The sequence below is a fragment of the Neltuma alba genome, unplaced genomic scaffold, assembly GCF_004799145.2.
Source record: "Neltuma alba isolate B1F8T4 unplaced genomic scaffold, ASM479914v2 tig00010294_pilon, whole genome shotgun sequence".
Taxonomy (NCBI): domain Eukaryota; kingdom Viridiplantae; phylum Streptophyta; class Magnoliopsida; order Fabales; family Fabaceae; genus Neltuma; species Neltuma alba.
In genome coordinates this window covers 306574-330634 of record NW_021635212.1, presented here as the reverse complement: position 1 = coordinate 330634, position 24061 = coordinate 306574, and the positions used below count along the sequence as shown (strand labels likewise).

Genomic DNA, 24061 nt, shown 5'->3' with positions numbered 1-24061 from the left:
TCATTCTCCTTTGATTTGGACGAGCTCTTTCTTTGTTTTTTTTTTTTTTTTGGCTTGTTTCTTAGGCCTAGCTTGAAAAATTCTGACAAGCCCTTTAGGTTTCCCAATTAAGAAGACAACTTGACCTATGAGTATTCCAAACACCATCCCACACGCATATCCCATAGCTACTGGTTTCCAACCAAATCCAAATTTGTCATTACTTGATGAAGTTGGCTGTGGCAATTTCCCTTCATCATGATTACATGCTTTTGACAATGGAAATTCACATAATCCTAAATTTTGCTCATAGGAATCATTCAAAAATGTATCAAATTGCTTACCTCTTGGTATTTTTCCAACGAGTTGATTTTGAGAAAGATTTAGAACTTCAAGAAAGTTGAGATTTGCTAGCGCAAGAGGAATCTTACCTTTAAGCATGTTTGATGATAAATCCAATGATTCTAGGTTTGTCAAGTTTGCAAAGGATTGAGGAATAGGACCAGTGATTTTATTGTGAGAGAGGTTTAGACCTTTTAGTGAATGTAGCTCACCAATAACTTGTGGAATCTCTCCATCAAATATGTTATTTGACAAGTCAATGGATGTGAATGTAGTTATGATCCTTACCAACTCTAACTCAACACCTTTCAACGTGACCATCACTGATTCTTGATAAGAATGGTTAGTTTCCATGTAATCTGGATTGGTTGCAACATAATCAACATTCATCATTCCTTTAAATTCCTTGATGTATGTGGTTGGCAAAGATCCCTCAAAACAGTTGTTGGAAACATAAAAAATTCTTAACTTAGGAAAAGGATGTTTGGTGTTGGAAATATAAATGGCACCATAGAACTTGTTACCTCTCAAAATGAGTATCTCTAGCTCTAGTAAGCCTTCGAGCCAATTGGAAAATTCATCATTGATCGTGTTTTCCCCCACATCTAAAACTTCTAATTGCTTGCAGTGGGTCAAAGACAAAGGCAATACTCCCTCAAATTGATTGTTGTTCAAATGCAAAGATTGCAAAGAATTGCTCTTAGAAAAATTATTTGGTATAGATCCAACAAAATTATTTGTATGCAAATCCAAACTCTCAAGATAAGGGAGAGCAACAAGGCACTTTGGGATGTGGCCTGACAAGTTGTTGTGAGATAAGTTGAGTATCACAAGTGAGCTTGCATTGCAAAATGAGGAAGAAATGTGTCCATTGAATTTGTTGTTGGACACTACAAAGTATTCAACACCAAAGGATGGAATTGGGAGATTTCCTTGCAACAAGTTGAAGCTGAGACCAAGAAAAGTCAAGTTTCTCATTGAAAGATGTTTAGCTGAAGTCAAGTTATTATGAGAGAGATCCAAAGTATCCAAAGAACCATTCCCCGCATTATTGAACCACTGGGGAATATCTCCATGAATTTTGTTATTGGAAATATTTAAGAACTTCAAATTTTGAAGGTTTCCTAATACTTCGGGAAAGTCACTGATGTTGCAAGAGGATAACTCTAAGCTTGTGAGATTGGGAAGGGTATAATGAACATTATTGTTAGAGCTAAGTGAGAGAAACTTATGGTTTGAAAGATCAAGAAATCATAGATTTTGAAGCTTTGAGAATTGATGAAGACTAACAGGGCCTCTCAAATTATTTGATGACAAACTTAGTTGGGAAAGATTTAGGCAACCAAATATCGAATTAGGAACACCTTGCAACATATTATCATCAAGATATAATCGCTGCAAATTTGGAAGGCCTATGAATTTTGGAAAGATAGTGATATGACAAGAAGATAAATGTAACTCCATAAGATTGGGAATGGTGTAGTTTGAATTATTACCGAGATAAGTGAGAGAAACTTGTTGCTTGAAAGATCAAGTTCTTCTAGATTTTGAAACTTGGAAAATTGGTGAAAATCAATAGAACCACTCAAGTTATTTGATGATAGCCTCAAAAGTGAAAGATTTACGAGACTAAAAATTGACTCAGGAAAATTAACTTGTAGGTTGTTGTCAGAGAAATCAAGAAATTCCAAATTTGAAAGATTTCCAAACACATTTGGCAACAAACCACTAAAATAATTTTCACGGAGATCCAATGAAGTAAGACTTGGCATATTTGAAAGAAATGAGAGCTCACCACTAAAACTGTTAAATGCAAGGTCTAAATAAATTAATCGACTGAGGTTCTCAAAACTTCTTACAAGAATAGGCCCATCAAATTGGCAATCGTCAAGTCTCAAAAAACTAAGGGACTTCAAATGGCCTATGGAATTTGGTAAGTGACCACTAAAATAATTGTCACTCAGGTCCAATGAAGTGAGACTTTGAAGATTTGAAAAAAAAATGAAAGCTTACCACTAAAATTGTTTTTTGCAAGGTTCAGATCAGTTAATTGGGTAAGGTTCCCAAAACTTGTAGGAATAGGCCCATCAAATTTGCAACCTTCAAGACTCAAAATATTAAGGGACTTCAAATGGCCTATGGAATGCTGAAGTTGTTCCATGAGATTTTCATTCCATGACAAATTTAACTTCCAAAGATTTTACATATAAAAAAAGTTATTAGCTAAATTTCCCTGCAACGACGTAGCTGAAAGGCTAAGATAGACCAAAGATGATGACAAATTCATGAGCAAAGACAAGGATATTGGTGCAATGGAAGACATATTTACATCATCTAAAATAAGTTCTTGTAGATTAGTCATGTTTAGAACGAGCTTCTTCTAAGTGGATGGTTCAAGTTTTAAACTCAACGACTCATCATACAAGAAAAATCATTCCAAGACAAATCAAGAGAGACCAACTTAGACAATTCTGTAATTTTAGGAGGAATTTCACCAACAAAACCAGCAAAACTTAAGTTTAGATGCACCAGAGTGGAAAGACCACCAAAATGAGATGATATCAAAAATCCATTAAAACTGTTGAAAGCCAGGTTGAGTGTTTGGAGATGAGAAAGCTGAAAGAGGCTATTATTGTGATGGAGTTGACCTTGGAGCCAACCACAACTAAGATCAAGGCCAATCACATGACCAAACATAGAGTCGAATGTGATCCCATCCCACAAGCAGCAGTTTGAATCATTTTCCCATGAAGCTGTCTTTGGGTAAGATGAGTTCTTAAACTGAAAGGGATGGGAGTGCATACCATAAAACACATGATCACACCATCTTGAAATAAACCGATCAAGAGAGAAAGAGTTTTTGAACTGAAGAAGCGCAGAGGAGTCGTGAGGATTACATAATGGTGGGTTGAGAGAAGAAGAAAGGGAAGGAGAAAGTAGGAACAAGTAGAAATAGACGATGATTCAAAATGCCATAACAAATATTGGAAGGCGATGGATATGAAGGAATGAAGGATATAGTATCTAGCTAATAAATGAGGCTTCTTTTTATAGGCAGAGCTACGGATGATAAAAAGTTTGTCATGATGGGTACTCGCTCAAGTCACTTTCTTCTTCCGACTTGGATTGAGGAATTTGGAGGGAACTATGTTAGGATTATGGTTTTGATGATAACAAAGTTAGATTTAAGTAGTTCAGTGTGTTGATTGATCATCTGATTGATCAAGTATTTATCGATAAGCTATCAGATAAATTGTCAGTGCAAACCAGTAATATGACTGAGATTTTGATCGATAAGTTGTTCGATAATCCGTTGATCGATAAAATGATCGATTATCGCTAACGTAGAAGTTATACAAGTTTACAGTTAATTATCGATCACTTGATCGATAATGTAAGATAATCGAACAAGTAACAGATAAAGAGAACCAAATCCAGAGTGCATTTATCGATCACATGATCGATAAATCAGTTATCCATAAAGACTTCGATAAATGGTAATACACTATACTCGTTCTACACATTGATTTTATCACCATTTATCGATCACATTATCGATCATTCATTTGTCGATAATATGATCGAACATTGTTCGCTAACTCTCTGAATGCAGGTACTCAACATAGCTGTTGATCGATAACCTTATCGATCACTAAGTTATCGATCATATGATCGATAATCAATATTTTATCTGCTCATACTTAGTTCTTCTATAACCAAATTATCGATAACATTATCGATAATTGAACCTTTCTGCATAGTACTTTTTTATATAACATGATCGATAAACAGCTTCAGAACAAAATCTTTATTTCACAGTTTATCGATAACCTGATCGAACACTCACTAGATCACCTATTCGATAAATCCAATTAATCCTTGTTCTTCATAGAATGTTTTTCACATGGTAATTATCGATAAAATTATCGATCATGAGTTTATCAATAATGTATTCGAACAACATGAACTGAAGTTTCATTTCTGTAACACTTGAATTATCGATAATCTGATCGATCAACAAGTATTCGATAAATTGTTCGATCACGTTACTTTTCCGGTTCTATCTCAATTAGCTATGATGGTTCTCAAACTCAACTCTCTATTTTCTTCCAAAATTATTTTTAGCATGCATGATCATCTTGACCATTTTGCTAAGTGATTTATAATCAAAGTAACTCTGATCTTTCTCTGATACACATATCAGCATAAGTGTCTCTGCTGCATTTTATTGATCACTTGATCGATAAATCAATGATCTATCACTTGATCGATAATCTTATTTAATTGATTCAAAAAGCTTTCACTTTGATTATCGATAACCTGATCGATCAACCAGTGATCGATCAGCACTTCGATCAAGAATGTCCAGATTGTTATTCTGCATATTTAACAGACTTTTTTATTCCACCTGAAAACAATGAATAATCATTTTATCATCTGTTCAGTTCTGCCTTAAGGTTTACATTGCAAAGATTAACTTATTGAAGGTAAAAGTGTTGTTGCAGATTACGAAGAGAAATCACAACGGCTCTTCAACGGTTGATTACATAGCTTGTAACCTACTGTGTCAGAAGCCCAGAAGCATTAATGGCGGAACCGTTGTAACTAGAGAAAACACGCAAACGAAGTCACAACGGCTAGAAACTCTTTCGTCTAATGATTACTTAACGACTCCAACTATAAAAGGCGTGAAGAAGCATTAATGAACAACATTGAATACCCGAGCTACCATCTATGATCATTTACTATTGCATTCAATGCTCTTTTCTTTCAATTTACTGAGCATCAGTGTTTATCATCTATACACTCTGTAAGAGAGATTACTCACTCATCATTAATTACATTTGTGTGATACTCAAGAGTGTGGACTCTTGAGTGAGTTTGTAACCTTACGGGAAGTAAGGGGGAGTGATTGAGTGAATCAATTACTGTACTGAGGCGCCAAGAGCCCGATCAATCTTAGAAGATAGTGAAATACTCAGAGGTGTTCTGAGGACTGGACGTAGGTCAAGTGGTTAAGACTGAACCAGTATAAACCTTGTGTCTGTCTCTCTACGATGAAATCTTCCTAAACTCACACTCTCTGTTTTCGATATTATTTATTTTTAATTCCGTAATTTTTTTTGTAACTCACCCAATTCACCCCCCTCTTGGGTGAGACTACCACTAACATTTGGTATCAGAGCAGGTCTCTTCAGAAAAGACTTAACAGTTCGAAGAGAGATCTCATGGCAGGATTCGGAGATAGTGTGTTACCGGAAGGATGTTCAACGTCCAAATCGCCAGGCTTTAATGGTGAAAACTATACATTTTGGAAAATGAGGATGAAAATCTTCATTAAAGCCACCGAATATGGATTATGGGACATGATAGAGCACGACAACTATGTCCCTATGAAAACTGTAGACGAACAGCAAATACGCAAGAGTCCCAGAGAGTTCGACGAAGAAGACAAGAAGTTGGTGACCCTAAATGATAAAGCCATCAACATACTCACCTGTGCGCTGAGCCAAAAAGAATACTTCAGAGTTTCCAGCCTAGAGACTGCAAAGGAAATGTGGGAAGCCTTGGAGATAGCTCACGAAGGAACCACCGGTGTAAAACAGAGCAGAATCAACACTCTCACCACTGAATTCAAGCTATTCAAAATGAAAGATGGAGAGAGTATCCGAGACATGGAGATCAGATTCTCACATCTCATAAACCACCTCACGGCACTAGGCAAGAAATACAGTCAGGAAGATCAAGTGAGGAAAATACTGAGCGGTCTCACAAAAGAATGGGAACCGAAAGTGACAGCAATTGAAGAAACCAAAGGAGAATCAATTGGCTCTGTTGCAGCACTGTTCGGAAGCCTTGTTGAATACGAGAGCAAGCAAAAATACAAAAAGGAGATGAATGAGAAGAACCGCAAAAGCATCGCTCTTAGAACTCAAGAAAGCGAAGATGATAATGAAGATGATATTAAGGATGATGAAATGGGTCTTATAGTCAGAAGGTTCAAGAAATTCTACAAGAGCAGAGCTGGAAAGAAGTTCCAGTCAAAACGCAGAGCCTCAACATCTCAGAATGAATCAAAGGAACCAATCATCTGCTTCGAATGCAAAAAGCCAAGACATATCAAGGCAGAATGTCCCCAACTATCCAGAATGAAGGATAAAGAAAAGAAGAAACAAAGATTAAGAAAGAAGAAAGCCTTCGTCACATCAATCTGAGGAGATAGCTCTTCAGAGGAAGAAGAAGAAAGTGATGATAAAGAAACCGCTAACATCTATCTCGTGGCCCAAGAAAATGTAGAATCAGAGACAGATGAGGTAATCATTTTTTAACCCTCTTATGATGAATTACGGTCCGAATACAATACATTACATTTAGAATTAGTAAGAATTGCGAAGGAGTTGGTAAGCTCCAAGAAAAGAATAAAGTTTCTAGAGGAGCAACAGACAAAGCCTGAAGACAGCGTAGACCTGCCTCCAGTATGCAAGGAATGCGAAAAGAATAAAAAGAAGGCTGAGGATCTCACAAGAACTCTAGAGAAATTCACTAAGGGAAGTGAAATGCTCAAAGTAATCCTAGGAGCTCAACGGTGTTCAATGGATAAAACTGGTATAGGATATGATCCTGCTCAGGATAAGTCGAAGGGAAAGAAGAAGAGTAGTGGTAGATCGTATCTTACATACTTTAGAAATACTATTCGTTCTTCTAATCCGTTTGCACTATGTTCTTACTGCAACCGTAAAGGTCATTCAACCTCTTCTTATTATCACAAGAACAAAGGAACTTACAGGACATTAAAATGGGTACCCAAAGGTATTTATAGGACAACTCATACTAACCAAAAAGGACCCAAGAAGATACAGGTACCTAAAACATGATTGTGTTTTTGCAGGTATGCCTCAAAGCATCCAGAACGAACAAATGGTACGTCGACAGTGGATGCTCCAGACATATGACGAGTGATACTGAGAAGTTCACGACTCTCAAATCAAAAGACGGAGGCAAAGTAAGTTTTGGAGGCAATCAATCCGGAAGAATTGCTGGAATAGGAGAGGTAGGAAGTGACAAAGGCATGAAAGTTGAGGATGTATACTACGTGGAAGGTCTATGTCACAATCTACTCGGTGTTAGTCAGAGTACGGATAAAAACAACTGGGTGATCTTCGATTCTGAAGAATGCATAGTAATAAGCAAAGACGACCTACTTTTGAAGAAAGAGCAGTTGAATATAAAGCTAAGAGCTCCGAGGGACGGTAACTGTTATACACTTCAAATTGACTCTAAATCCTCTGAAAACTGTTTTATTAGTAAAAAGGAGGAAAGTTGGATTTGCGACAAACGTCTTGCTCATGTTAACATGAATCAACTTTCAAAATTAACAAAAAGGGATTTAGTTGTCGGTTTACCGAAAATTCAGTATGAACATGATATTATTTATGATGCCTGTAGAAAGGTAAACAAACAAAGTCTTCGTTTAAATCAAAGAAGACAGTCTCAACCGAAAGGCCACTCCAAATGCTTCATATGGATTTGGTTGGTCCATCAAGAGTGAAAAGTTTCGGTGGAAACCTGTACACTCTTGTGATAGTTGATGACTATTCAAGATTTACTTGGACTTTGTTTCTTTCCTCTAAAGATGAAACGTTTAATGCATTCATTGTCTTTGCTAAAAAGGTCCAAAATGAGAAAGGTATTTCCATTGTGTCAATCAAGTTTGATCACGGAGGAGAATTTGAAAACAACGAATTTGCTGACTACTGTGATAAGAATGGAATTGACTACAATTTTTTCAGCACCAAGAACTCCTCAACAAAACGGAGTAGTCAAACGGAAAAACAGAGTGCTCACAGAAATGGCAAGGGCAATGCTGAACGAAAAAGGAGTCTCACAAATATTCTGGGCAGAGGTAATGAGCACGGCTTGCTACATCTCCAATAGAGCCTACATCAGAACTCTACTCGGGAAGACGCCATATGAGCTATACAAAGGGAGAAAGCCTAACTTGGCTCATTTAAGGATCTTTGGGAGTAAGTGCTACATTCACAACAACAACAAAGAAAACTTGGGTAAATTCGATCCTAAAGCTGATGAACGTCTATTTCTTGGTTACTCTAATCGTAGTAAAGCATATAGGGTTTTCAACAAACGTACTTTTATAATTGAGGAATCAATTCATGTTGTGTTTGCTGAAACCGAACCAATTTCAAAATCTCTAGATGATGATACTGAGATTGTTCAAAATTTACAAAAATTGGGTTTGAACAAGTCTTCAAACAAATTACCCTCAGAAACCTTTTCAGAAAACAGGGATGATCTAAATGAACCTTCTTCTCAAGAAAATTTAGAGCAGCCTAAGGCTTGGAGACATAACCGACATCATCCACTAGAACAAGTCATTGGTAAAGTCAATGAAGGGGTTAAAACCTGAAGACAAGTGTTCAATGAAGTGCATTTCTCTGCATTCATATCTCACAATGAACCTACCAATATTGACGAGGCACTATCCGACGAATTCTGGATAGTCGCAATGTAGGAAGAGCTTAACCAATTTGAGAGAAATCAAGTTTGGGAATTGGTACCCAGACCTAATGATCATCCGGTCATAGGCACCAAATGGGTATTTAAAAATAAGCTCGATGAGTCTGCACAAATCGTCAGAAACAAAGCTAGATTGGTAGCTAAAGGTTATAATCAAGAAGAAGGTATTGATTATGAAGAAACATATGCTCCAGTAGCCAGACTAGAAGCCATACGAGTACTTTTAGCGTTTGCTTGCATTAAAGACTTCAAATTGTATCAAATGGATGTTAAAAGTGCATTTTTGAACGATTATATTTTAGAAGAAGTCTTTATCGAACAACACCCTAGTTTTAAAGATTCAAATTTTTCTGATCACGTTTATAAACTGAAAAAGGCTTTATATGGTTTAAAGCAAGCTCCCAGAGCTTGGTATAAACGACTTAGCAATTTTCTGATAGAAAAAGGATTTGAACGAGGCAAAGTGGATGCCACATTTTTTATTAAAAGAAAGAGGAAAGATCTTTTGATTGTTCAAATTTATGTGGATGACATTATTTTTGGTGTTACTAATGAAGATGTTTGCCAAGAGTTTGCTAAGCTAATATGGGAGAGTTCGAAATGTCAATGATGGGAGAGCTAAATTTCTTTCTGGGATTACAAATCAAGCAGAAGAAAGACGGGATATTTATATCCCAGACAAAATATTTGAAGGAGTTATTAAAGAAATATGGGCTGGAGAATGCCAAAAGTGTAAAGACTCCTATGAGCTCAACCATCTCGCTTGATGCAGACGAAGACAGCAAAGACGTAAATTTGACTAGATATAGAGGAATGATCGGCTCATTACTATATCTCACTGCTAGTAGACCAGATATTCAATTTAGTGTGGGAATGTGCGCAAGATATCAATCAGCTCTAAAAGAGTCACGTGAAGAAGCTGTCAAGAGAATTCTCAGATATCTTGTAGGAACTCAGAATTTAGGAATCTGGTATCCAAAAAGGGGAGCAGAATATCTAATGGGATACTCAGATGCAGATCATGGGGGATATAAGACGGACAGAAAAAGCACCAGTGGACAATGTCAATTTTTCGGAGGATGTCTTGTCTCATGGTCAAGTAAAAAGCAGAATACGGTGGCAATCTCCTTAACTGAATCAGAATATGTAGCCACTGCTTGCTGTTGTGCTCAGATCTTATGGTTAAAGCAACAACTACAGGATTTAGGAATCAACTTATGAGAGATTCCAATCCTATGTGATAACACAAGCACAATAAGTCTGTCCAAGAATCCAGTTCATCATTCCCAAACTAAACATATCGACGTTCGACATCACTTCATTCGAGACCATGTTCAAAAGAAAGATGTAAAGGTTGAGTTCATTCCCACTGAATATCAAATAGCCGACATCTTCACGAAACCTCTAGATCAACAGAAGTTCAACTTCTTTCAAAGAGAATTGGGAATGGTAAATCCCAATGAGTTGTAAGAAATCTCACATTATCTCTTAAATTTCAATATTTAAATTTAATGTTTTGATGATTAGATAACTAACTTAAGCATCGGAGTAGATAGAAATTTGTTTTGCAAGAAGCTCTGTTTTGTCGAAGAAAAACAGAGGTAAACAGAGTGTGAAATTATCGAACAAATGATCAATAATTGTGAAGACAAGAGGAAACAATTTATCGATCACCTGATCGATAAATCCAGCTTGTGGAAGAAAGAAAGTATTCCAGCACGATGATTATTGATAAGCTGATCGATAAATGCATTATCGATCATAACATCAATCAGGAGCCTCAAGGTGTTGAGATATTTCTCTCAGAATGGTAAGCGTTAATCGATAAGATGATCGATAAATAGATTATCGATCAAATGATCGATAAACAAAACCAGGTACGCGTTTCTGTTACCAATTTTATCGATAACATGTTCAATAATTGCTTGATCGATAACTTGATCGATAATTCTACTCTGTGTTCATATGTGTTCTTCATATTTATCAAACACGTGATCGATCATCATTTGATCGATAACATGATCGATAATTCTGAAGCTTATAACGGTAAATTTTTGAAACCCCTCTGTCAGTTATCGAACCCTAACTCGAACATTACCCGTCCCCTGTTTCTTGCAACGGTCAAGAATCGCTGTTCTATTAAATTTCCAACCTCTATTCCACTCGAATTCATCACTACTACCTTTTCAACCTTTATCGAGCTCAAAGATATGTACTGGGGGCTGGTTTCCAGTGTGATAGTGTGTATTTGGCCACATGCCAATTATATATTTTTAAAATCTTTAACATGCAAAATTGATCCAAATTATGCAGAGAATAACAGTTCTAAAGACCTATCATTTCATAAAACTTAGCTTCGGATCGTAAGGATCCGAACTAGATGGTTTCAAAACTCAAATCCACTGACTCAGTTTCTTCTTCTATGAAGCAAGGATGGAGATTTTAGCACGAGATTTGCAGAGTGAAATTCTTCAGAGTTAACATTCGCGTTACGTTTCGCCGGTCGTTAAACCCGTTCAATGTGTCCGAACTTGGCGGTCCCAAAAAAAAATTGAAACTGTTAAAGAATGGTTGGAGCATACATTTCATCTTATTTGTTAACGATTTTAGAATTAAAAAACTAAATTTTTTTAAAGTTAAGAGATAATCCAAACTGAGATTTTTGTGTAAAGTTAAAAGGTATACTTTAGCCAACATAAAACTAGTTTAAAAAAAAAAAAGAATTTATTAACTTGGGGAAAAAAGGGGATATATTTAGGCCAATAAATTACTCGAGGAGCCCAGATGAATGTTAAGTAATAAAGTAAATCTTCGAGTTTGGCCAAAAGAACTGTTAAGAGTTTAAAATGTGAAATAAAATCATTTTTCTTAAATTCCTGTTTGTACCATTATTTTGGACACTCATGTATCAATTATAAAATCTTGACGTAGAAAGTGATTTTCACATATTTATAAAAAACTAAAATCCTTACGTAAATGAGAAAGGTTGAATAATTGATAACTAATTTCCAAATAACATAAGTTGATGACACGTCTATACCAAAAGGAAAAAAGTTGGCAATAAGTGGAAAAAGGCTTGTCACGATGGCCGCTCGCTCGAGTGGCTCCCCCTTGGGGGGGAGTTTAGAGTATACTCAAGTAGCTACAAAAAAGGTTATGTTTCCCTTGACATTAAAAAATAATAATAATAAAAGACTTATTAAGAGAATTAACTAAGAAAATGGTCCTGACAACGCGCCAACCGTGATTGACTGAACGTTGATTAAGCTTTTCTGAAAATTTGGGGTGAAAATATTTTGAAAATTAATGTTCATAGATAATTTAATAATTACTAATATAGTCAAGAAATATGGAATTTTGTGAGAGCGGTCAATTTTCAATTTGATAATTATATTTTATGCTAAAATCAAAAACAGTTTCAGTTAAGAACCTGAATAAAGTGAAACATGAGAGACCTTATACCATATTCTTTAGAAAAAGTAATTAAATTTCAAAATTATTATCCCGATTTTTAATGTAAGACCCAGCTATATAATTAGATGTTGCATTACCTCTCTAAAATATTTATGTATACCATTATATTATATATCAATTTATAAAAGTAACAAATTAGTTTGAAGAAAAACAATAAATATAAATCCATGAAATAATTTATTAACTTTCTTGATCTCCTCAAATAAGTTGATTATATTTTATATTAAGCATCAGATGTAATATTTGAATACAAGGAGTGTGAGAGAAATATAAGAGATTACCATTCTATGAGCAAATTTTTTTGCCATTATTTTTTTGGGCATTATTTGAATGGCGACCTAAAAGGTTTGGAAGTGAGAAACATCAAAATGGTCATTCATTGTCCAGTTACCATAATTCATTTTTGTCCCAAAATTTTGACTGAGGATATACACCCACAGAAATAGTATACCATATGTTTGATATTATAAATTAAAAGGGAAAATAATAAATAATTTTATTTGATAAAATTTAATGTTTATTAATTGTGATTGAAATGATAATAAATTTAGAGCCAAATAAATTCTTAGAAAATGAAACATTATATTATCTTCTTGGCTCATTTGATTTGACTCCTTGTGACGCAAATTCTTCTCTTCAATGAATGAGTGCAGGATATGGCATTTAGCATATGCGGCTTCCTTTTATAGGCAGTGGTTCATATGATAAAAGGTCTCCCAGTAGATAAAATTGAATAAAGAACATATTAGTGAAATTAGTAGTACAAAAGAAGTATGTCATAGATGCAATATATATATATATATATATATATATATATTAATAAAGCAGCTTCATTTTTCAGTCGTATATAATTCTATTAACTTTATTTAAAAATTTTTGGGACATAAAAATTTTTCTTTTCGAAATGAAATGCTGATATAATTACTTTTAAGTAAATTTTTTGCTCCGTATAATTATTTTTAAGTCAAGTGTTCCTTTTATAGAGATGTTTTAAGAAAATGCATACCTAAGTTGAGTTGATATAAGTTAACTTGCACGCACTATAATATAAATTGCCCTACTTTTGTCGGCCAAGACAAAATAATTAATTGTTTTGTTTAGTCAAAATATTGGAACATTAGAAGGAAAAAAGTTAAATAAAAAAAAAAAGGCATCAATAGGCCGCATAATGAACCATTAAGCAGGGCATGCAAAGATAATCAAAAATCAATGCATAATGGTTATTTTGATAGCCTAAAAGGCAATATATTTGAAGTAAAAAAAATTCGTTACGATTACACTAAAAAGAAAATAATGGACTAATAAATTCAATAAAAATGTAGTGGGGTGGGTGTATTAGCACCTAATGATGGTCCGTGGAAGATCATAATTATATCATTTTTCAGCTTTTTAAATTCTACATAATATATGGGGCATCTTATAAAAGTAATAAAAATGTAAATGACTTCCAAAAAAATAAATTTGCAGTGTAGTCTTTTTTTTTTTTTGGTCACAAAACCTAGTAAAGCGAAAAATTTCATAAACCCGTCGCGAATCTCACAAAATTCACCACAAAAAATTTTGTAAATTATTTGCGAGGGAACAATCAATTGTAAAACAAGTCATGACATAATTTCCTCGATTAGCATATTGTTTTCCTTGATTAAATTATCTTCATTCTTATCTTCATATTTTTGGAGTAAAAGTGTTGCGGAAAAATATAGTTTTGTACGAGACTCCTATTAGGATGAACATATGCATCTTTGTCCTTTTTTTTTTTTTTTACACTGAACACAGATATCTTCTTTTTGGAGACAATTCTGTTTAAGGCACTATAGAGTATTAAATGTGGGCACCTCTCCTGAGAGGATTTAAACTTTGATTTACCACATTGTGGAGAACTAGCTTCTTCTGTTATAAATCTAACCCCCTTAATTGCATCCTTTTTTTTTTTTCTGGGGCTGCACATAGGTATTCTCTACAATTCTTTTTTTATCGACTAAGCTAACCAATTCTATCATACAATACTAATTTTGTTGAGAAGCGTAGGTTTAATATTAATTAATTCATTAGTATGTTTATGTATGTATATCCTGGGATAAGATATGGATACATACCCTATATTAATATCTTAACTAAATGCACAATTCCTACAACAAAAGCAAAAGAGATTGAGGGCCTCACACAACATCCAAGCAGTTCTACTTATATGCTAACTTAATTTCATTTTTTTTAAAAAAAATATGCGGAGTCATAGACAAGCAGATATTATCCTTTTGGTAAAAGGACAATTAAATATAATTTACAGCAAACTATCCTAAATATAAAGGAAAGAAACTAAGATCTGTATTCGAAACTATTATTCAAGGCATAGAAACTTAATATATGACATTTAATGGTGATGATAAAAAATGATATATTTCTGTTCACTAAAAAAATTGCAATCTTTTTCTACTAACAAAATCCATCATCAAACTTTTCTGATCATCTAAACAAAAACCATAGCACAATTTAACAATGCATTTGATGCACATTTTCAGAAATGAGTCAACTAGAATTTCTATAGAGCACATACAGCCAAGTTTTTCCGCAAATAACGCACCATCTCTTCATAATATTCACTTTCTTTACAAACTTTGCGAGCAAAACAGTTATTCCATTGGAGTTTCTTCCTTATGCAGTATTCTATTATCCTGTATTAAATTTCCAGGGCCAGAAAAAGAAATAAGGCGCTTTAAAAATGCATTTGAAACCCATTTAAGGATGCTGTTTGGACAGTGATGTCTATGTCAGGTAACTAAATTAAACAATTCATAGAGGCAAGAAAACAAAAGCAATAGATTTAGAAGGACATTAATGACGTTAATTTCACCTTCTATACCATTCTTCTTTAGAAGAAAGAGTTACTTGAAATCGTTTTGGAAGGTTTTCCCAAGGGCATTCTTCTTTAATAGCTCTCTGTAGCAATTGTTCCTCCACTGCCACCGGACCACGGTGCATTTTCCACTACCCAGATAGCCAGTCTGCCTCTACACTATAAAACATCATAAAGTCACCAAAAGTCATTATGGTCATGATCTCACCCCGGAGCTAAATCTTTAACATACAGAATTGATCCCAATTATGCAGAGAATAACAGTTCCAAAAGTCATCTCATAAAACTTAGCTTCGCATCGTAAGGATCCGAACTAGATTACGCGATTACCAGCTATGCTATGACAGTGACAAGGAATTAACAGAAAGTGGGAGAAATTACATGAACGTTGGTCAAAACTGAAAAAGAGTAACGGACATTTGAGCACCTGATCTTCGTTTGAGATGCCGACTTCAGCTAGGGTTTCAAAACTCAAATCCACTGACTCTGTTTCTTCTCCTCTGAAGCAAGGATGAAGATTTTCGCACGAGATCTGCAGAGCGAAATTCGTCAGAGTTCATATGGGGATGTTTGGATAAAACCAAACTATAGTTTGGAGAATAGTTTTTGGAAATAAATTTTGTGAAAAATAGATTTTGTGAAAAAGTGAGAGTGTTTAGATAGTTGTTATCCGAAGTACTTTTTATATGTACAAATTACTAAAAAAGATATAAGTTAATATGATAATTACATAAAAGATAGATTTTATAATATATTTTAATTTGAAGGAATAAAATTGTTAATAATATATTTTTTTACCAACATAATTAATAATATATAAGTAATGTAATTAATAAATAATTAGTATGTGTATATATATTTAAAAAATATAAGATTAAATATATTTTTAGAAAAAATGAATTTTTTCCCAAAAAAAAATTATTTTATCCTAATAAGGCAGGAGAACCGGTTAAAAAAAAAAGGTGAGGAAAGAGAAAGAAGAAGCAATGTAAAGGTGTGAGGGGCAAAAAATTTCACTGACACTACAGCAGCAGCCAGAGATTCCAAAAGTGAAAAAAAATATGCTTACGGTGAAACCATGGTTTTGATAAGGTAAACCATGGTTTTATGACAAAACCATAGTTTGAAAAAAAAAATGGAATGTTTAGCTATTTTTGGTATTAAATCTTAGTTTGGATTCCAAAAGCTTTTCACATGTTTGCCAAACACCCCCATAGTCGCGTTGCGTTTCGCCTGTCATTAAACCCGTTGAATTTTATCCGACCCGTTATAGTATTTTACTCTAAGTTTTAAGATTTAACATGACAATATTTATGTTTCAAGATTTGCCCTTTTTTTCAAAAAATGTTACTGAATAAATTTACTGATCAAATTATGTAATCATTTAAACGACATGTACTGTATTTCTTTTTCTTTTGCCATTAAATAACAAGTAGTATTTCTTATGTTGGTTTTAATCACCATTCAATGTTATTCATATTGAAAAAGTTTCAATTTGAATTCAAGATTTGAAATTTAATTTTCATGTAATTAAATTTATTTTGCATTGGGCTAATATTCCCATCATAAAACATTCAAAAGTTTATAACCATTTAGGAGAATAATACTACCTTTGATTCTTAATATAAGAGCTAATTGATTAATTTGAGTAGATTAAGAAAACTAATTAAGTTAGTTATTTATAATAAATAGATATTGTCTTTCCTAAGATATTCTTGCTGATCAAGTGTTATTGGTTAGAACAACTATTATTATAAGGACTATCTTAAATATATATATATATATATATATAAAAGACAAAATAAATTGGTGTCTTGTGTTTATGATTAAAATAAAAGTTAAACAAACTCTTATATTAAGAACTATTTCTTTTGGTCCTAAATGGTAAAGCTAAATAACTGATTTATATATGTCAAACTAATCTATTAAGTTAATTATTTGTAATAAATATGTTTTAATTTTTCAAAAGTATCTCTTTAGTCTATCTCAGGAATAAAAATTCTCTTTAATACGCAATCAATAGCTTTAAAAAATTTATAAATTGTAGAGACAAAAGATATTGAGGTATCAATTTAACAGTTAACTCTTACATTTACAACTATGGCAAGAATATTGAAAAACGTCTCTTGCTGTTATTTTTTCTACAATTCTTTGCATCCTCTAACACAAACTTTACAAAAATTAAAAATAAAACAAGCCTTATAAAGAAAGACTCATGCATCCCCCCCCCCCCAACAAAACAAAAAGACAAAGAAAGAGAGACTCAACACCTTGTATTTTTTTGGGTCTTCCATTTTTTTTACCTGAGGGGTTTTCCAGTTTAACACCTTATATTTGAAGTATATACGAATTTTTAAAAGATATATTCACCACATAATTTGGGACGCCCTTGTATAAAGGCTCGTTGAACGGTGTAGATTAAGACCCTCTTTTTAATTATGACCATTTGATTGTTTGAATTAACTTGGTTGAAGTTTTTGGGAGGAAAATGAGGGCAAAAAAATATATGAATGAACTTCTATATATACAGATATATATATACACACACATACTTGAAAATTAGTTTTTTTGGGAGAAATTGGTGGATTCAAGCACTTATTATAAATTTTTTTTTTTTGGGGGTCATCTTTCCTACTTCATATTTACAATATTTCATTGACCCTTATTTTTTATTGGATTTTGATGATGTCAAGTGAAACAGTGAAACACAAAACTGGTAAAATAGGGAGGAGGAAAAAATAAAAAGAAGATGTTGTCATCTCTCTTGTTTGGATAGACGAGAGAAAATAGAAAGAAAAAAAGAAAAAATATCTAAATAACTAAAATATCCTTATTAAAATATATCATATTTAAAATTAAATCAAATTAAACATTGCAATAGGAACATGATACTAACATTGGCATCATCAAATAATTTAAAATCAAGTTATTTAGTTTACATATATATTCATATTATCACATTGTAAAACCAAATTATTTAATAAAAAGTGAATAATCTTTTGCATATAATAAAAAAATAAATATGGAGAGAAAAAGAGAGGAGGGATAGTCGCAAAAATCTTATTTTCCTTCTCAAACCTTTCAATATATAAAGAGAAAATTTGAAAAGCAAATGAGGCACCTGGCCTATTTTATTTTCTCCCCCACTTTTCTACTCTGCTTGAATGGAAAGAAAAGTTAGGAGGAAAGAAAATGGGATGAAAGGAATAGAGAGAAGGAAAAACTGGAGAGAAGATGTTATCATCCTCTTGCTTGGATAGATGAGAGAAAAATAGGGAAGAAAGAAAATGAGTAAATATCTAAATAACTAAAATACTCTTATCAAAATATATCATATTTAAAATTAAATCAAATTAAGTATTGCAATCGGAATATTATACTAACGTTAGCATCATCAAATAATTTCAAATCAAGTTATTTGGTTTATATATATTTTCATAGTGTTATATTTTAAAAGCAAATTATTTAATAAAAATATTCTTGTAAGATAAAAAAAATAAAAAGTGAATAATTTTTTAAATATAATAAAAGAAAATAAATGTGAGAGGAAGAGAGAGGAGGGACAATCAGGAAAATCTTGTTTTTCTTCCCAAGTCTCTCCATATTTCGAGAGAAAATGAGATATGGAGTTTACCTTATTTTTTCCCCACTTTTCCTTCCTCCCATATTTTTTTCCCTATCCAATCCTGAAAAATCTTGTGCCTATGTTGAATTGGGGGATACATGTATCAATTAAATGAATTTCGTTAGGATGAGGATCAATTCAATTAGAATCGATTTTGAAATAATTCATTACATTGATATTCAGAAAACTCATTATTCCTCTTATTTTTCTCTCTAGTTTTCTTTCCTCCCTAATTTTATTTTACTCCAAGTAAGGAGTTCCTTCCTCCCATATTTTCTCTCAAATCCAAGTAAGAAAAAAACGAATTTCTCTCCATATTTTTTTAATCTAATTTTTTTCCTCAATAAGGGGTAAAAAAACAAACAGAAAAATTTATAAACTTACGAAAAAAGGGGTCACGATGTCGTTGATGGGTTAAAAAGCTTTTAGGCCCAAGGTTTTCATGAGAGGATGAGCCCAGTTGAATGTTAACTGTTAAGTAATAAAATAATTGAGGCTCGTGTTTTGCATTGTCATGTTTTCAATTTTAAGAATTTGGCAAAAAAAAAACTTGTTAAGAGATTAAAATTTGAAATAAAATCATTTTGCTTATTTTAAATTCCTACTTGCAGCATTATCCTGAGCAATCATGTATCGATCATAAAGTCTCGAAGCAGAAAAGTATTTTTTTCATATTTATAAAAGCCTAAAATCCTGTAATAGAACTTTAAATTAAAGAAACAAACAAACTAAAAGTTTCTTTAGATCATTAATTAAACGAGAAAGGTTGAATGGTTGATAACTAATTCAAATAACATAAGGTGATGACATGTGGAAAATTTTATTCACATGATGATCAAATAGTACATAGCATACAATTGAAGGCAAACCACTTGAAATTCATTGGGAAAAAAAAAAGGGAAAGACAATAACTTGCATGAAAATATACAGTACATTACATTCCAATCACTGACAAGATATTTAAGAAACATGAAATAATAACCATAGTGGAACATGGGGGAAAAAAAGATGACGCAATATATCACATGAAGCCATATTTTGTGCCTAATTCACTCTTCTTTGATCCTGATGGGCTCTTTTCCTTGTACTTTTTGCTTGTTTCTTAGGCCTAGCTTGAAAAATTCTGACAAGCCCTTTAGGTTTTCCAATTAAGAAAACAACTTGACCCATGAATATTCCAAACACCATCCCACATCCATATCCCAAAGCCACTGGTTTCCAACCAAATCCAAATTTGTCATTACTTGATGAAATTGGCTGTGGCAATTTCCCTTCATCATGATTACATGCTTTTGACAATTGAAATCCACACAGTCTTAAATTTCCCTCAAAAGAATGTTGTGAAAATGTATCAAACTGCTTACCTCTTGGTATTTCTCCGACAAGTTGATTTTGTGAAAGATTCAAAAATTCAAGAAAGTTGAGATCTACCAGTGCAAGAGGAATCCCACCTGTGAGCAAGTTTGACGATAAATCCAACAATTCTAGGTTTGTCAAGTTTGCGATGGATTGAGGAATAGGACCAGTGATTTTATTGTGGGAGAGATTAAGCCCCTTAAGTGAATGCAGCTCACCAATAACATGTGGAATCTCTCCATCAAACATGTTTTTTGACAAATCAATGGATGTGAATGTAGCTAAGATCTTTATCAACTCCAAATCAACACCTTTCAATGTGACCATCACTGATTCTTGATAAGAACCAAAATGGCTTTCCAAGTAATCTTGTCCAACTGAAACAAAGTCAACATTCATCATTCCTTTAAATTCCTTGATATATGTTGTTGGCAAGGATCCTCTAAAACGGTTGTTGGAAACATCAAAAATTCTTAACATGGTAAAAGGATGTTTGGTGTTGGAACTATGAATGGCACCGTAGAACTTATTATCTCTTAAAATGAGTACCTTTAGCTCCGGTAATCCTTCAAGCCAATTAGGAAATTTGTCGTTGATCTTGTTTGCTCCCACATCTAAAATTTCTAATTGCTTGCAATGGGTCAAAGACAAAGGCAACCATCCCTCAAATTGATTGTTGTTCAAATGCAAAGATTCCACATACTTGCTCCTAGAAAAATTGTCTGGTATAGATCCAACAAAATTATTCATCTGCAGATCTAAACTCATAAGATGTGGGAGAGCAACAAGGCACTTTGGGATGTGGCCTGACAAGTTGTTGTGAGATAAGTTGACTATTTGAAGTGAGCTTGCATTGCAAAATGAGGAAGAAATGTGTCCACTAAATTTGTTGTTGGACACTGAAAAGAATACAACAACATCAAAGGATGGAATTGGGAGATTTCCTAGCAACAAGTTGAAGCTGAGATCAAGATACCAGAAGTTTCTCATTGAAAGATGTTCAACTGATGTCAAGTTATTATGAAAGAGATCCAAATCATCCAAAGAACCATTCCCCACATTATTGAACCATTGGGGAATATCTCCATGAATTTTGTTATTGGAAAGACTTAACTCCTCAAATTTTGAAGGTTTCCTAACAGTTTAGGAAAGTTATTGATGTTGGAAGAGGATAGATCTAACTGTGTAAGATTGGGAATGGTATAGTGAACATCATTACTAGAGCTAAGTGAGAGAAACTTGTTGTTTGAAAGATCAAGATATTCTAGATTTTGAAGCTTTGAGAATTGATGAAGACTAATAGGGCCTCTCAAATTATTTGATGACAGACTTAGATGGGAAAGATTTAGGAAACCAAAAATTGACTCAGGAAGACCTTGCAACTTATTATTATCAAGTAGTAACTCCTGCAAATTTGGAAGGCCTACGAATTTTGGAAATATAGTGACATGACAAGAATCTAAATGTAAGACCTCAAGATTGGGAATGGTGTAGTTAAGATTATTATCAAAGGCAAGTGAGAGAAACTTGTTGCTTGAAAGATCAAGATATTCTAGATGTTGAAGCTTGGAAAATTGGTAAAAATTAACAGAGCCACTCAAGTTATTTGATGATAGTATTAAAAGAGAAAGATTTATGAGGGTAAAAATTGACTCGGAAAAATTACCTTGTAGCTTGTTGTTAGAGATCTCAAGAAATTCTAAATTTGAAAGATTTCCAAACACATGTGACAGCAAGCCACTAAAATAATTGTGACTGAGTTCTAGTGAAGTGAGACTTGGTATATTTGAAAGAAATGAGAGCTCACCACTAAAACTGTTACCCTCAAGGTCCAAATGAGTTGATCAAGTGAGGTTCTCAAAACTTACAAGAATATGCCCATCAAATTGGCAAGCCGAAAGTCCCAAAAAATCAAGGGACTTCAAATGGCCTATGGAATATGGAAGTTGTCCCATGAGATTTTTATTCCATGACAAATCTAACTTTTGAAGATTTTGTAAATGGAAAAAGTTATTAGATAAATTTCCCAGCAATGACGTGCTAGAAAGGCTAAGATAGACCAGAGAGGATGAAAAATTCATGAGCAAAGACAAGGAGCTTGGTGCCACGGAAGACATATCTACACTACGTAAAACAAGTTCTCTTAGATTAGTCATGTTTAGAACAAGCTTCTCCCATGTGGATAGTTTAAGTTTTAACCTCAAAAATTCACCATGCAAGAAAAATAGATTCCTAGAAAAATCAAGAGAGACCAACTTAGACAATTCTGCAATTTTAGGAGGAATTTCACCAACAAAACTAGAAGAACTTAAGTTGAGATGCATGAGAGTGGAAAGATCACCAAATTGAGATGATATCAAAGACCCACTAAAATCGTTGTGAGCCAAGTTAAGTGTTTGGAGATGAGAAAGTTGGAAGAGGCTATTGTTTGCATGGAGTTGACCTTGGAGCCAACTACAACTAAGGTCAAGGCCAATCACATGACCAGACATGGAGTCACACGTGATCCCATCCCAAAAGCAACAGTTTGAATCATTTCTCCACGAAGCTGTCTTTGGGTAAGATGGGTTCTTAAATGGTATAAGATTGGCGTAGTCGCCATCATGATCATAAAAGTAATCACACTCCGTTGGAGCAGAATCAACAAGAGAGAGAGAGTTTTTAAAATGAAGAAGCGCAATGGAATCATGAGAATTACATAATGGGGAGTTGAGAGAAGAAGAAAGGGAAGGAGAAAGAAGGAACAAGTAGGAACAGATGATGATTCGAAATGCCATGAGCGAAGTTAAAAGGCTATGAATATGAAGGAGTGAAGGGTGGGGTATCTAACATATGAGGCTTCTTTTATAGGCAGAGCTACGCTTGATAAAAGGTTTGTCATAATAATCACTGGCTCAAGTCACTTTCTTCTTCCAAGTTGGATTGAAGAATTTGATGGGAACTAAAATATAATCAGAATTGATTATAAAAAAAAACTAACATGAATTATTGTTGCCATTAAAAACTGGTTGGCTTCAGTATATAAACCATGGGCTTGTAAACACAAATTAATTTTAGTACACTGTGTATTTAATTCTTATAATTCCTAATTGTAAATAGAATTATAAGCCCTTTTTTTTTCCTTTACCATAACAGAATTATAAGTCAAGTTTTTTATTTCTATTATTTAATGCGTAATACATTCAACTGACATGTTGGCCATGACAGATTTGCTGATAACATCACTGTAACCCTTGCTCATAATATAATATTTCTTTGTATTATAACTTTAATATAGAATAATATTCCCAAGGTAAGGGCCTGTATACTTGGAAGTTATTGAAAAAATTATTTTTGCAAAAAAATAATTAAACTATTTTATTTAATGACTAATAATTAATAGTACTGTCATGGTTGATGAAAATGAAATATTAAAAATAAAAGAAAAATTTGCGCAACCCAATTTTAATTTTACAGAAGGCTTACGTATTACGTATATCTTTTAAATGGAATAGAAATTTTTATAATTAAGGAAAATAAAAATAAGTTCATTATATCATATATATCGAGAGAGGGGTAGAGGCTACCAAAAAAAAAGTTATGTTTCCTTGGACATTAAAAAAAAAATGAAAGACTTATTAAGAGAATTAACTAAAAAACATCTATTTTACATTTTACCACTTCCTCTCATATACTTATTTTGAAAATATAAAATCACTTAAAATAAATTAATTCAAATATTCACTTGACTAAACAAATGGTCCTGGCAACACGTCGAACGTGCTTGACTGAACGAACGTTGATTAAACTTTTCTAAAAATTTGTGGTGAAAAGTTTTGAAAATTAGTGTTCATATATAATTTAATAATTACTAATATAGTCAAGAAATATGAAATTTTGTGAGGTCGGTCAATTTT

At 33.3% G+C, this 24061-nt stretch overlaps 1 protein-coding gene and 1 pseudogene across 1 annotated transcript; both read right to left on the bottom strand.

The window, feature by feature from the left end:
• On the bottom strand, window positions 1-1329 carry LOC114755564 (receptor-like protein 9DC3). Its single transcript, XM_028944455.1, has one exon. It carries the CDS (start codon window positions 1297-1299, stop codon window positions 1-3), a length of 1299 nt encoding a protein of 432 aa, XP_028800288.1. The 5' UTR covers window positions 1300-1329.
• Window positions 1330-19853: 18524 nt separating this feature from the next.
• On the bottom strand, window positions 19854-22942 carry LOC114755563 (receptor-like protein 9DC3; annotated as a pseudogene).
• Between the last annotated feature and the right edge of the window lie 1119 nt (window positions 22943-24061).